The 13,380-nt window shown below is 41.0% G+C and overlaps 1 protein-coding gene across 2 annotated transcripts in view; it reads left to right on the top strand.

The window, feature by feature from the left end:
* The window catches only part of Blm (BLM RecQ like helicase), a 77,859-nt gene that overhangs the window by 46,881 nt on the left and 17,598 nt on the right, over positions 1-13,380 (top strand). For both annotated transcript variants that reach the window (XR_012908289.1, XM_075952653.1), the window contains exons 13-15: positions 8,012-8,118; positions 8,997-9,157; positions 11,036-11,231. Coding sequence is in view for 1 of the 2 variants with exons in the window: in XM_075952653.1 (XP_075808768.1) it covers positions 8,012-8,118; positions 8,997-9,157; positions 11,036-11,231 (464 nt within the window). In the remaining variant the exon portion in view is untranslated. The remainder of the gene's footprint in view (positions 1-8,011; positions 8,119-8,996; positions 9,158-11,035; positions 11,232-13,380) is intronic.

The following is a 13,380-nucleotide window of genomic DNA, read 5'->3' as shown; positions in this document are numbered from 1 at the left end:
GCCACCGTGTGGTTGCTGGGAATTGAACTCAGAACCTTTGGAAGAGCAGTCAGTGCTCTTAACCTCTGAGCCATCTCTCCAGCCCCCGATTTAATTCTTAAAATTACTAGTTAGGGGCTGGAAAAACTGCTCATTGGATAACAGCACTTGCTACCAAGCCCAATGACCTGAATCTGTTCTCCAGAACCCACATGTTAGAGGGAGAGAACTTACTCTCACAAGTGTGCAGGCGTGCATATTCACAACACACACAAATAAGTGAAATCATTGCTCATCCTTAATGGAGTAGTTACATATCTGTGTTGCTTTCTTTAAATGCATACTTCACTTAGTATATCTAAACAGTCTTGCAGTGCAGCCAGGGTCAGCTTCTCAAGTGACTGAAACTTTGGGAAATACACTACCACATCTAGTTTAAATATGTTTCAAAAATAATTTTAGGCATAAGCTTTTTATTGAGATTATATCTGTTAATGAGTTAAGAATTTTCTTTTTAGTACACATATCTACAGATGAATTGATTCAGTTCATACATTTTTACTTTTAAGGGTATAAGCTCTGGGAAATGTTGCTGACAGAAACATGTAGATGGGAATGAAAAGCATTTTATTACAGCAATAACACTCAATTATTCGAATTTCTTCTGAAGCATATGCCAAAATTACATCATGATCTGTCATCAAAAATTATTTTTAATGATCTGTTAACTGGCATCTCAGTTAAGTATTCTAAATTTTGGGGATATAAAAAATTGGAAACTATTTTACTAACAAGCAATATTACTGTTTAGTGTTTTTTCTGGACCATATTCTATATTCTGTTAAAGACTTTACTAGGTTTTATCTAATGAATGTGAGGTATTCTTTTAACTTTTTCAAGAGGAGCTACCCTGTATCTGATGTATTTGAAATATCTTGACAATATTTTCTTTTCACCTTTTTTTTTAAAAAAAAAATATTTAGGAAGGTTCCTGCTATATAGCCGTAGCTGTCCAGAAATGCGCTATAGACCTGGCTAACCTTGAACTTAGATCCACTTACCTCTTCTTCCTGAGCTCTTTGGCTCCTGAGTACCACATCTGGCTTGTTTTTGTTTGGTTGAGACTTGTAGCCTATGGTAGCCTTAAATTTGCTATATAACTGAGCTAGCCTTGAACTCCTGATCCTCCTGTCTCTGCCTCCCAAGCACTTGGAGTTACAGACATGTATTTATCATTTTCAGGCAAATTTGTCATTTTAAAAGTAATGTTTTAATACAGACTTAGTCAAGATACAGTGAAATATAGTTTGGGGTTTTTTGTTTTGTTTGGGTTTTGTTTTTTTATTTATTTTTTTGGAGGGTTTTTTGTTGTTGTTGTTGTTGTTGTTGTTGTTTGTTTTTTCAAGACAGAGTTTCTCTGTGTAGCTTTTTAGAGCCTGTCCTGGAACTAACTCTTGTAGACCAGGCTGGCCTCGAACTCACAGAGATCCGCCTGCCTCTGCCCCCCGAGTGCTGGTATTAAAGGCGTGCACCACCACCACCTGACTGGGTTGTTTGTTTTTTAAGTACTTGTTGAATTAATTCATGTGCCATAAAACTCAGCTATTCATAAGGTACAGTTGTGTGTGGCTTTTACATTTTCATAGAATTGTGTGCCTGTTGCTACAGCTTAAGTCTAGAATATACTTCCATTATCCTCCAAAATGGAGTTGAGTTACCCTCAACTCCTTGTTTTTCCTCTTTCATTTCTTTCACTGGGCATATTTGCAAGAATCATCTAGGTAAGTGTGTGTGTGTGTGTGTGTGTGTGTGTGTGTGTGTGTGTGTGTGTAGATCCCATGACCTCAGTGCCAGGTGAGGATTTGACCCCTGAGCTGTACTTGAAATATTAATTTTTCATTTTTGTGGTTGAAAATTTTTCATTTGTATAGGTGTTCCAAATTGTCTTTTTTCCATTTATTTTCTGGTAGGCGCTGTCTCTAGCTGGTGATCTCTAGCATCCTATTTTCCAACAGGCAATGCAGGATTTGTTATAAGCAATAAACTCTGAGGTTCTGTTTACTTTTCCATCGTAACAAACTCATGAATGTTGCTCTCCATTAGAGGCCTGTAGACCTTTTGTGGTAGAATGATTTGTTTGTTTTGGTTTTAATTGGATTTTTGATCTCCAAGTTTATGTTTAAATCTCATTTTATTTTATTTTTTTTAGTAAAGGTTTATTTGACCAAATTAAGTAGTAAATAGTTCTGTTTTTCCAATTATGTCACAAATTAAACAAGTTCAGATTACGTTCCAGATGTTTTTAATAAGATACATCTACATCATCCAACTCACATTTTTAACATGTGATCCAGTGGTTTATGGTGTATCCTAATTTATACACCATCATCACAATTTAAGAACATTTTTTTGCCACTAAAACACTTCACCTATTATCCATTTCTCCTCCTTGTCTCCACTTAACCACACTAGCCCTAGGCAACCACTAAGATTATGCACTTTCTGTGCATAGGTTTGCCTATCCTGGGTGTCTCAAACATTCATTCTATGTGTATATGATCTTTTATGAATGATCTCTTTAATTTTGTGCGTATGTGTCTACACCATGGCAAGCATGTGGAGGTCAGAAGACAGCTCACTGGCATTGGCTTTCTTCTTCCACATGTGGGTCCTGGGGATCAAACTTGGGTCATCAGATTTGGCAACAAATGTTTTACCCAATAAGCCATCTCTATCCCCTTGGCTACTTTCTAACAGATTATTTTTAAGATTTGTTGCTGGAGGGGTGGGAGAGATGGCTCAGCTGTTAAGAATACTTGCTGGTATTTCGGAGGACCTGGGTTCAGTTCCCAGCATGCACATGGTGGCTTACAGCTGTGTAACTCCAGTGCCAGGGGATCTGACATCTTCACACCAATGCACATAGAGCGAAATAAATTTTTTTTAAAAAAAAAAAGATTTGTTGCTGAAAAAAATTCTCCATTGTGTTGTTTTAGTGCCTGCTTTAGCCACTCACCTAATACTAGGATCGTTTCCATTTTGTTGGTTGTTAGGAATAAGGCTCTTATACGAGTTTTTGTGCGGGCATGTGTTTTCATTTCTTTTGGTGTACTCCTAAGCAGTTAGATTATCAGGTCATATGGTAGCTCTACTTCACCTTTTAAAGATTTATTTATGGTGTGTTTGTGCATGCCAGCCTGTATGTCTGTGTAGGAAATGATTCAGGTGCTTGTGAAGTGAGAAAGGGGAGTTTGATCCCCTGGAAGTAATTAGGCACTTTTGAGTTTCCTGTTGTGGGTACTGGGTTCCAAAGTCAGGATTTCTGCTAGACTTACATGCTCTTAACCTCTGAGCCATCTCTCCAGCTCCTGCTTCACTCTTTAAAGAACTTTCAAGCTGTCTTCCAAAGAGGCTGCAACATTTTACATTTCCAACATCCATCTGTGCAGGTTCTGACTCCTCCATGTACATCCCAATGTTTAAATGAATGAAATACTCTCCTAAACATAAAGTGTAGTTTAAAATGGGGGGCGGGAGACATAAAATCATTCCTGTACACAGTTCCCCTGGCATTCCTATCAGTAGGAAGCCCACATCAGCTCACATAATTTGGTGAAATTTCTTCATCATTCATATTTCTAGGCAGTTTTTTGAACAGGGTCTCACTAGTTAGCTCTGTCTAGCTCTAAACTCCATATCCTCTTGCCTGGTATTGAGTGTTTTTTAGTGTTTTCAAGAGACTCAAGAGTCCTGCATCCTGTGGCAGTTTCGGGGTCAGCCCTTCTGAAGTGAGAGTCATGTCCACCACATTGTTGACATTATATCTGAAATCAGAAGCCCCAGTAAGGCTAAAATTCTCTGTTCCGAGTGATACTCTTTACCCTTAACAAAAATATGTAACACAGATAAACACAGGCAGCTCTGCCAAGGATTTCTAATGCTCTGACAGGAGAAATTTCACCTGTACCCATGCCATAATTTGTCTTGAATGGGTGGAAGGTGAGATTTCATTGTATTTATTTAGAAAATAGAAAAAGGCTTATAAAGGGGGAAATGGGGAAGAAAGGAGTAACCAGCAGGATAACTGGAGTGCAGGGCCATTCCCATGTCTGTTTCAGGGAAAGTAATATTAAAGCTGAGGCTTTGGGTTCCCTTAGAGCAGTGGTTCTCAACCTTCTTATTGCTGTGAGTCTTTAATACAGTTCCTCAGGTTGTGCTGACCCCAACCATAACATTATTTTCATTGCTACTTCATAACTATAATTTTGCTACTGTAATGAATCATAATATAAATATGTTTCTTGATGGTCTTAGATAATCCCTGTGAAAGGATCATTCGCTATCCAAGGGGTTGCAACCTACAGGTTGAGAACTTGCTGATTTAGAAGCGTCTGTTAGAAAGTCTTGATGGCCAGGCAGTGGTGGCACTTTAATCCTAGCACTCAGGAGGCAGAGGTAGGTGGATCTCTGAGTTCAAGGCCAGCCTGGTCTACAGAGTGATGTGGGATTCCCCTCTGTATGCTCTGAATATGTTTTATTACTATTGATTAGTAAAGAAACTGTTTTGACCTATGACAGGGCAGAATATAGGTAGGCAGGAAAACTAAGCTGATTGATTGCAGGGAGAAAGAAAGTGGAGTCAGGGAAGGCTGTGTAGCTGCCAAAGGAGAAAGATGCAGAACCTTATCAGGTAAGCTACAGCCTCATGGCAATACACAGATTAATAGAAGTGGGTTAATTTGAGATGTAAGAGCTTGCAAGAAATACACCTGAGCCATGGGCTAAGCAGTATTGTAATTAGTATAGCTTTGTGTGATTATATGGGTCTGGGTGGCTGAGAAACGAAAGTGCAGTCTCCATTTACAACAGAGTGCATGAGTTCCAGGACAGCTAGAGCTGTTTACACAGCGAAGCCCTATGTTGGGGTTGGGGGAGGCATACATACTCCTTTTTTAGACATGCATGCGTGTGTTGGTCTAAACACATGTTGGAATATGGTTCAGAATTCTGAAAACAACCTAAGCTGAGGGGCAATTGAGAAAAAGGAAAGAGGCATTCAGATATTTGGAGCGCTCTCTCTCTCTCTCTCTCTCTCTCTCTCTCTCTCTCTCTCTCTCTCTCTCTCTCTCTCTCTCTCTCTCTCTCTCTCTCTTCTCAAGACAGGGTTTCTCTGTAGCTTTGGAGCCTGTCCTGGAACTAACTCTTGTGGACCAAGCTGGCCTTGAACTCACAGAGATCCACCTGCCTCTGCCTCCTGTGTGCTGGGGCTAAAGGCATGCGCTACCTACCACTGCCCAGCTGGAAGAACTTCTCATTTAAGGAGTAAGCAAAGGAAGAAAAGTCAGAGGTGTATGGTTGTTGTAGGGAAAGAGGGCCCGCTTGTTTTTTCTGGCTGCCCGGCTAGCTTAGCCCTGAAATAACCACACAGAAACTGTATTAATTAAAACACTGCTTGGCCCATTATCTCTAGCCTCTTATTGGCTAACTCTCATATCTTGATTTAACCCATTTCTTTTAATCTGTATATTGTCACGTGGCAGTGGCTTACTGGAAAAGATTTGACATGTCTGACCCTGGCGGCTCCATGGCTGCTCCCTGACTCTGCTTTCTTTTCTCCTCTAGCTCTGCTTGGAATTCCCACCTTGCTCTATTCTGCCCTGTCATAGGCCCAAAGCAGCTTCTTTAATAACCAATGGTAACAAAACACATTCACAGCATACAGATAGGAATCTCATACCTATGATGTTGGTTGTTTACTCTTTTACTCTTAGCTCTTTTGGGAGTCCATTACCCAGCTCCCAAATAAACACATACAAAAGCCTTTTCTTGATTATGAATGCCCAGCCTTAGCTTGGCTTATTTCTAGCCAGCTTTCCTAACTTATCCCGACTACCTTTGCCTCTGGACCTTTCCCTTTTCTTACTTCTGTAAGATGCCCCTAGCATCTTCCCCTCCTTACTCTCCTGTTCCTTCCTCTCTAGATTTCTTCTACTTATCCTCTCTGCCTGCCAGCCTCGCCTGTCCTTTCTCCTGCCTCACTGTTGGCCATTCAGCTCTTTATTTTAGACTATCAGGTGTTTTAGACAGGCAAAGAATCACAGCTTCACAGAATTCAACAAATACAGCATAAACAAAAGCAACACACTTTAAAATAATATTCTACAACAGGTGTAGAGGGAAGATGTGAGTAAAGTGGATGGCCTGCCCACAGCGTGGAACCTCAGAAATCTGCAGGACCACCACTACACAAGTACTCTGAATACCACTGCCTGCTGCATACACACGTGGTGGGAGGAGAGGACCTAACCCGCACCTTTGCACATATTCCATGGACACTCCCCATAATTAATAAATGCATAAAGTTTTGAGCAATGAGAAATAAAACATAGCAGCAAATATTTGATATAATGATGGCAGTAGAAGAAGGAGAGGGCTGAGCATTAAAATGGGATATGTGACAGGATGGAACCGGATCTTCTGAGAAACCTGCCATGGAAGGGAAAGAGGTAAAGGGGAGAAAATATAGGTCAGGAGAAGCTGTCGTGCCCTTAGAATGTGGTCCTCAGACAAGAGAGTCTAGGAGTACAGAAGATATGTAGAGAATGAACTGAGGAAACGTGAAGGAGCAGATGGGAGCCAAGAGCAGTCACCTGGAGGAGGAGCGTGCATGTCAGAGTCCCTGCGCTTGCAGCCCAGAACAAAAGCAGAGCAGTCCATGTTCTCTCTGTATTTATTTAGAGCATGTGCATGTGCACTACCCCTTCTGTCTTTTTAAGTATTTAAGTTACACTTATGGTATAATTTTGCTTAATCATTTAACCATCTCTGCTGTTTTGTTTTGTTTTTGACACCATCTATTTTGCCATTTCTACTTTTAAAAAGAACTTTGTGTGTGTTGTATGCATACGGATGCAAGTATATGTGCTAATGTGTGCATTAGCCAGAGGTCAGCGTCTCGTGTCTTTCTTTCCACCATAAATGAGACAGGGTGTCTTGATGAACTTGGAATTTACCCATTAGACTAGACTAATCGCTCATTACCTGGCTAGCCAGGAGAGTCCCTGGGATCCTCCTGTCTTCACCTGCCAGTGACAAGATTGCTGGAGCATGCCACTGTGTGGAGCTTTCTGTGTGGTGCTAGGGATCCAGATCAGTCCTCACGATTGCATAGCGAACCCTTTACTCACGGAGCCGTCTCCCTTGACCCCACTGGGTTCAGTCCACATCGTCTTTGAGACTGTACTCTTGGTTTGTCTTTTCTTCTTATCTGCAGCCCAGATCTCCATCATCTAATCTGTAGGTGTATCTTCTTCTTTATCACCATCTTTTTAATTCATTAAGTCTTAACCTAATGTCCACTTCAGTGTTCCATTATGTCACCTGCCGGGGATAATGGTCTGTATAAGACAGCTTGTTACTGAGGTTTGCATGGTAGAAAAAAAAATCAGTATTTAATATGTGAAGATGCTGCCTTCATTTCAGCTGCTGTAACAGTGTCATAGACTGTGATTCTGACAAGAGAAATTTATTTCTTATGCTTCTGGGGTCCCTCTCCCTGCTTTGTACTTTGTGGTATTTCCATTGGAGCCATAAGTACTAGGGAGGGAAGGGCCAGTGAGGTCTCTGTTTGGGTGAGTTTTTTGTTCTTTTTTTTTTTTCTTTAAGATTTATTTTACTCTGTGTATGCACACATCCTTGTGTCTGTGGAGGCCAGAAGAAAATGTTGAATCCATTGGAACTGGAGTTCAGATGTTTCTGAGATTTCTAACGTGGGTGTTGGGATCCAAATTCCAGTCCTCTGATAGAACAGTAACTGCTCTTAACAGTTGATCTAGCTCTCCAGCCCCTCTGTTTTTATAAGGACCTAATCTCCTTGGTGACTCTACCCTCCCCACCTGATTACCTCCCTAAGGCCCCACCTCCTAATGCCATGGCATTGGGGGAAGTACTTTGGGTGAGAAACATTCAGTTATGACAGTGGGTGCAGCTATATTTTCTCATGATACTTAAGTGTTATGTTTGGGTCTTTCAGGTTCAGCATGAGCTTTAACAGACACAATCTGAAGTACTATGTGTTACCAAAGAAGCCCAAAAAGGTAGCATTTGATTGCCTAGAATGGATCAGAAAGCATCACCCATGTGAGTACAGTCAGGTAATTACTTATGTCTAAAAGTCTAGATTTTAAGTCTTTTATATATATACTGAACTACAATAGAATATATAAATTTACATATTAAACATTTCTTCTTGCATTGTGATAGCACCAACTTGCTATTTGTGGGGAATATTATAATTTTGAAATCTCATTTGGTTCCATAACAATAAACCTTAGCAAAAAATATATTAAATATGCCTCCTACACACCTACATTATAATTCTTGGTTTCAGTGTCTTTTTCTCTGGTGTCTATCAGTGTATGAATAACACAGCCCTTTGTTTTAGTATCTTCTCCCAAGTGTGTTTGCCTTTGAGTTATGTTAAGTAAAATGAGATTCTGATGTTCATAACCATTTTCCATGTAATACATTTTCAACATCTTGATCATTTCCCCATGACTTTGTAAACTTAGGAAGAACTTTTAATAGTTATAATGTGTTTATTTCATAATTCTTTATCTTAATTATCCCCATATGTTTCCTATTGAGCTTTCATTCCAAAACTTTTGGCCTAAGTCTTTGTACCATTTTATTTCCTAGGTTAGCTTCCTAGAAGGAAACTGAGTCAAAGGGTATTTATCAGGCTCTTGATAATTGCCATGTTTCTACAAAATTCCTATCAGGGTAGCTCCCCATGGTTGAGTTGGTGCAGGACAGCCCAGGATTAGTCCAGGTTGCCTTGCAGGAACAGGGTTACAAGCTCAGTCTTATTTCCTGTGTTTATGAATCCCTTGCTTGAGCTCTTCTGTGTGACACAGCAAAGCTCTGTGTACAGGGGCCCTGTGTTTTAAGACCATGGTGTAGATGTGTTCTTAAGTGAAAAGCCCTGCTCTCTCAACTCTCTCTGGCTTCTTTGGCAGATGACTCGGGGATAATTTACTGCCTCTCCAGGAGGGAGTGCGACACAATGGCGGACACCTTACAAAGAGATGGTCTGGCTGCTCTGGCTTACCATGCGGGCCTCAGTGATTCTGCCAGGGACGAGGTGCAGAACAAGTGGATCAACCAGGATGGCTGTCAGGTGATGCTTGCAGAAGTCAGCAAACCCTCCATGGTGGATCAGTAGCTTTGTCTGTAGATAATACAGCTTCTGCTTTGTTTTTTGAAACAGGTTCTTACTATGTCATTGAGACCAGCCTTGAACTCAGGGCAATTCTCCTGCCTCCACCTCTTACCTAGCTTTGTTTTCTGTTTGTTTTATAAGGGGTGTGTGGTGTGTGTGTGCTACATGTTGTGTAAAGGTCAGAGACAACTTTCAGGAGACTGTTCTTTCCTCCCACAGTGTGGGACCCAGGTATGAACTTACATCTTCAGGCTTGGCGGCTCTGAGCTTGTTTTTGTCCTAAAGGAAGACTGACAGTGAATGTGTGCTGCAGTGAATACCTAGAGGACTTATGGAGAAAGTGAGGCTGACCAAAGGAAGAGGACTTTCAGAAAGAGTTGGCATCATTTGGCTTCCTGGTGACCTGTACCATGTGCTTCACAGCCGTGTACCCACCTAACACTGAGAGGGGCACCTCACAGAAGCTGCAGGTCACTCTGGCGGAGCTGGGGCCAGCACCTCTCACGCGCACAGCCTTTTGCCAGCTTTCCTTCATTAGAGGCCGCAGTAAACTTTCTCTTTCCGGGGACATTTCCTTTTAATCAAAGAGCCTTAAGTTTAGATGGATGAGTAACCTTGAATACATCCCGTTCTGGTAATATCCTGATTTGCTGACCCTGTGCGTGTGGTTTGTAGTTCCTCTTTCAGTCATAACGGCAAAATCATGTCATGAGCCTTAGTATGACTGCTGGATATTTCTGTCACTTTTGAAATGCTGTTCTTGCAAGAGCAAGTCATTTTTTGGATGCTAAAAAAAGACAGCCTTATTTGTATAATTAATTTTGCCTGAAAATACAATATTTTGGCCTTGGTCAAATAACTCGCAGATTTTCAGCAAAATAGATATCTTTTAAGATTTATTTTCTGTTTTTAGCTGTATATATGGGTGTGGGTGAGGGACAGAATGTGCACATGTGAATGCAGGTACTTCAGTCCAGAAGTGCTGGATTCCCCTGGAGCTAGAGAGAGTTACAGGGGTCGTAGTGCTGCTTGCAAAGCCCGGCTTATTTTGTTTTAAAACCCTTGTGCGTGAGTGCGGGTAACCACAAAAGCCAGAAGAGGGTGTTGGAGCTCTTGGGGTTTCTAGGCAATTGTGAGCTGCTCAGCATGGGTGCTGGAAACTGAGCTCTGGTTCTCTGCAAGCTCAGGTTATAATCTTTCACAACTGAACCGTCTCTCCAGATCTTGAAATAGATACTCTTGAAAACAATTTTGTCACATTCCATATTAACTATTGCCTAGCTTCCACTAAATAATCTGTATGGGCCAAAGAAGACAATCCCTGGCCTTTCTGTTTTGTTTTTATGGGTTTTGTTGTTTTGTTTTTGTATAAGCAGCTTAAGGCTTTTATCTAAGTTAAATTAGATTAAAACAGTTAAAATTTCATAAGCTTTTAATTTGAAAAGTAAGTTAGTGTATGATCACGTGGCACCATGTGGAAGGCTGATATAAGCACCAGAGTAGACAAGAATGTCACTGTTCCTAACTCACGGGAAGACCGCCCAGGAGCTCAGCACATTGCTTATGTACCTTAACTTGGATGTCATGGCTATGTTAGCAGCACCCACCACACAACCCTTACAGAAACAGAGGGCAAACAGTCAGCACACAAAGGGCTGATTGCAGTTTGTTCTGGGTCCTTCAGATGGTAATACCAAGTCACACAGGAAGATTCTGCTACCCTAAACATCTCCTTACCTTCTTGGATCTGAGTAGAGTTGCAAGTTATCAATATGAAAATCTCACCTTGTTCATGGTAATACCAATGAGTCTAATAGGCTTTTATTTTCATACCAGGTTATCTGTGCAACAATTGCATTTGGAATGGGAATTGACAAACCTGACGTGCGATTTGTGATTCATGCATCTCTCCCTAAATCTGTGGAGGGTTACTACCAAGAGTCTGGGCGAGCTGGAAGAGATGGGGAAATATCTCACTGCGTGCTTTTCTACACCTACCACGATGTAACTAGACTGAAGAGACTTATAATGAGTAAGCCATGCACCTCTGCCCATGTTACAGTGTTTGGATCCTGTTTTCATTAAATAGTCATAGAAAGATAAAGACTTAATACATATTGTAACGTTTATTTTAGCTCATTTTGAAGGTACTGCATACTTATTTGGTAAAGTCGGGTGACACTGGCAAGCACAAAGCAGAGCATTTCCAGACCAGGCAGGCTGAGCCTCCAGGTAGTGACCTCTTTTATACCCTCCTAGACCCAAAACCATTTCCAGAAAAAAAATAATAAAATAAAATAAATAAGAGAAAATATTGAGTTCTTGTACTATGACCCAGTTTAAGGGTTAGTTGGGGGAAAGCCAAGTATAGAAGCATATGGCTGGGTCTCACTGGGAGAGCTGAGGTAGGATTGTTGTTTGACCTAGGAGTTGATTACGAGGTTGGTCTGTCTCAGAAGAAGCAAGCAGAAGGAAAGAAGGGGCAATAGAAGCAACCCCTGTGCAGCAGCCCTCTTCAGTTTGTGCCTTTTCCATTAGAGGCTGGCAACATCTTGTATTTTGTATTCCCCTTTCCCAGATGCATGTGTTTTCAAATATAAATGGTGGTCTGCAAGATGTCTCAATGGTTAGATGCTTGCCACCAAGCTTCGTAACCTGGGTTCAGTTCCCCAAAAAATTGTCCTCTGGCTTTCCCACATATTGAGCTAGCACATGTACATACATGCACATATTTGTATGTGTGTGTGCATGTACACACATAAATGAATGTCATTTTAAAAATAAATGTAAATACAATTATAGACTCACGTAGGTATATTGTAAATTGTTCCAATTACATAGTCTTGTTATTTGGGGTTTACTAAAGCAATCTCCTTAATAGATATTTAAGTTATTATTTTGTACTGTTATCACCTTATAGTTTTGGACAGTCTTGTACAGAGGTCTTTCAGCATTTGTAGAATTCTGTATAGAGGATAAATTTCAACTGTCTTAGTAGGTCAAATGAACCTGTATTTTATAATTTTATCATTTGTGTACCTTTTTTTCCTGTTGAAGTAGTTAACTATGTTTTGTAATCCTACTCCTTTGTTTTTGAGGCTGCTGTCATTTACTCTGGCACAGATACTGAGCATGGGAAATGGCCCCGGCTACACTGGGACTCTGTCACCTTTATTACCTTTCTTATTCATGAGAGCTGGCTTTGGATGTACAGTTGCTCCTGTGAAAAGAAGTGAGCCACAAATAGGTTCATAGCTTCAGGAACAGACTGGCCCTGATGCATGTGCACTTCACGTATGCACTTGCTGTGTTTGTTTGTTGGGTTTTTTTTCTTGATTTTTCTTTTGAGATACGGTCCCATTTTGTACCCCAGGTTGGCCTAGAATTTGTGATCCCCCTGCCTCAGCCTCTTCAGTGCTGTGGTTGCAGCAGTGAGCCGCCAAGCCAGCTCTGCATGCTGTTTTCAGTGCTTTGTTGCCGCTCAGCTCATTCTGTCTTTACCACAGCGCTAGAAGAAATGAGACGCAGAGCTAGAGAGCAGTGTGCTGTTCACATTCGTGTTGCCGATTTGTGTTTTTAAACAAAACCTGGAGAAGCAGTCTTCTGTTGATGGTGGCTTGCCTGAGTTCAGCCTTATGATAGGTTTATGCTTTCAATTGAGCCATGCTTTGAGTTTTTAGTTTTGGAATGGGGAGACTTGGGGGAGTTCTAATTTTATTTTATGTGTAAATCCCTGAATGTATATGTGCACCACTTATGTGCCTGGTACCTATGAAAATCTGAAGAGGGCACCAGAATCCCTGGAACTAGAGTTATAGCCAATTATGGCCTGCCATATAGTTGCTGAGAACCAAACCCACATCCTCTGCAAGAGAGCAAGTGCTCTTAACCACTGGACCTTCACCCGAGCCCCTAATGCTGAGGTTTTTATGAGCTAGCAAAATACAGTCTGGTCTTCTCTTGTGGGGTGTTAGCAGCCTTAGCTTGACGTCCGCCTTATAACCACAAGGGTCAATCATCAGCAGTTTACGGTCTGCTATGTTCAGTCGTTTAGGTGCATTAAGTACAGTGTCCCATGTATGATATTTTCAACTTAAAATAAGTGCATCAAGATACGACCTTTCAGAACTCTAAAACATTTGTATTGTTAAGCAAAAGTCATTTAATAAGTATTTAAATCC

The sequence above is a fragment of the Microtus pennsylvanicus genome, chromosome 18 (assembly GCF_037038515.1).
Source record: "Microtus pennsylvanicus isolate mMicPen1 chromosome 18, mMicPen1.hap1, whole genome shotgun sequence".
Lineage (NCBI taxonomy): Eukaryota > Metazoa > Chordata > Mammalia > Rodentia > Cricetidae > Microtus > Microtus pennsylvanicus.
The sequence above is the reverse complement of the archived record's forward strand: the minus strand, read 5'-3'. Positions and strand labels throughout refer to the sequence as shown.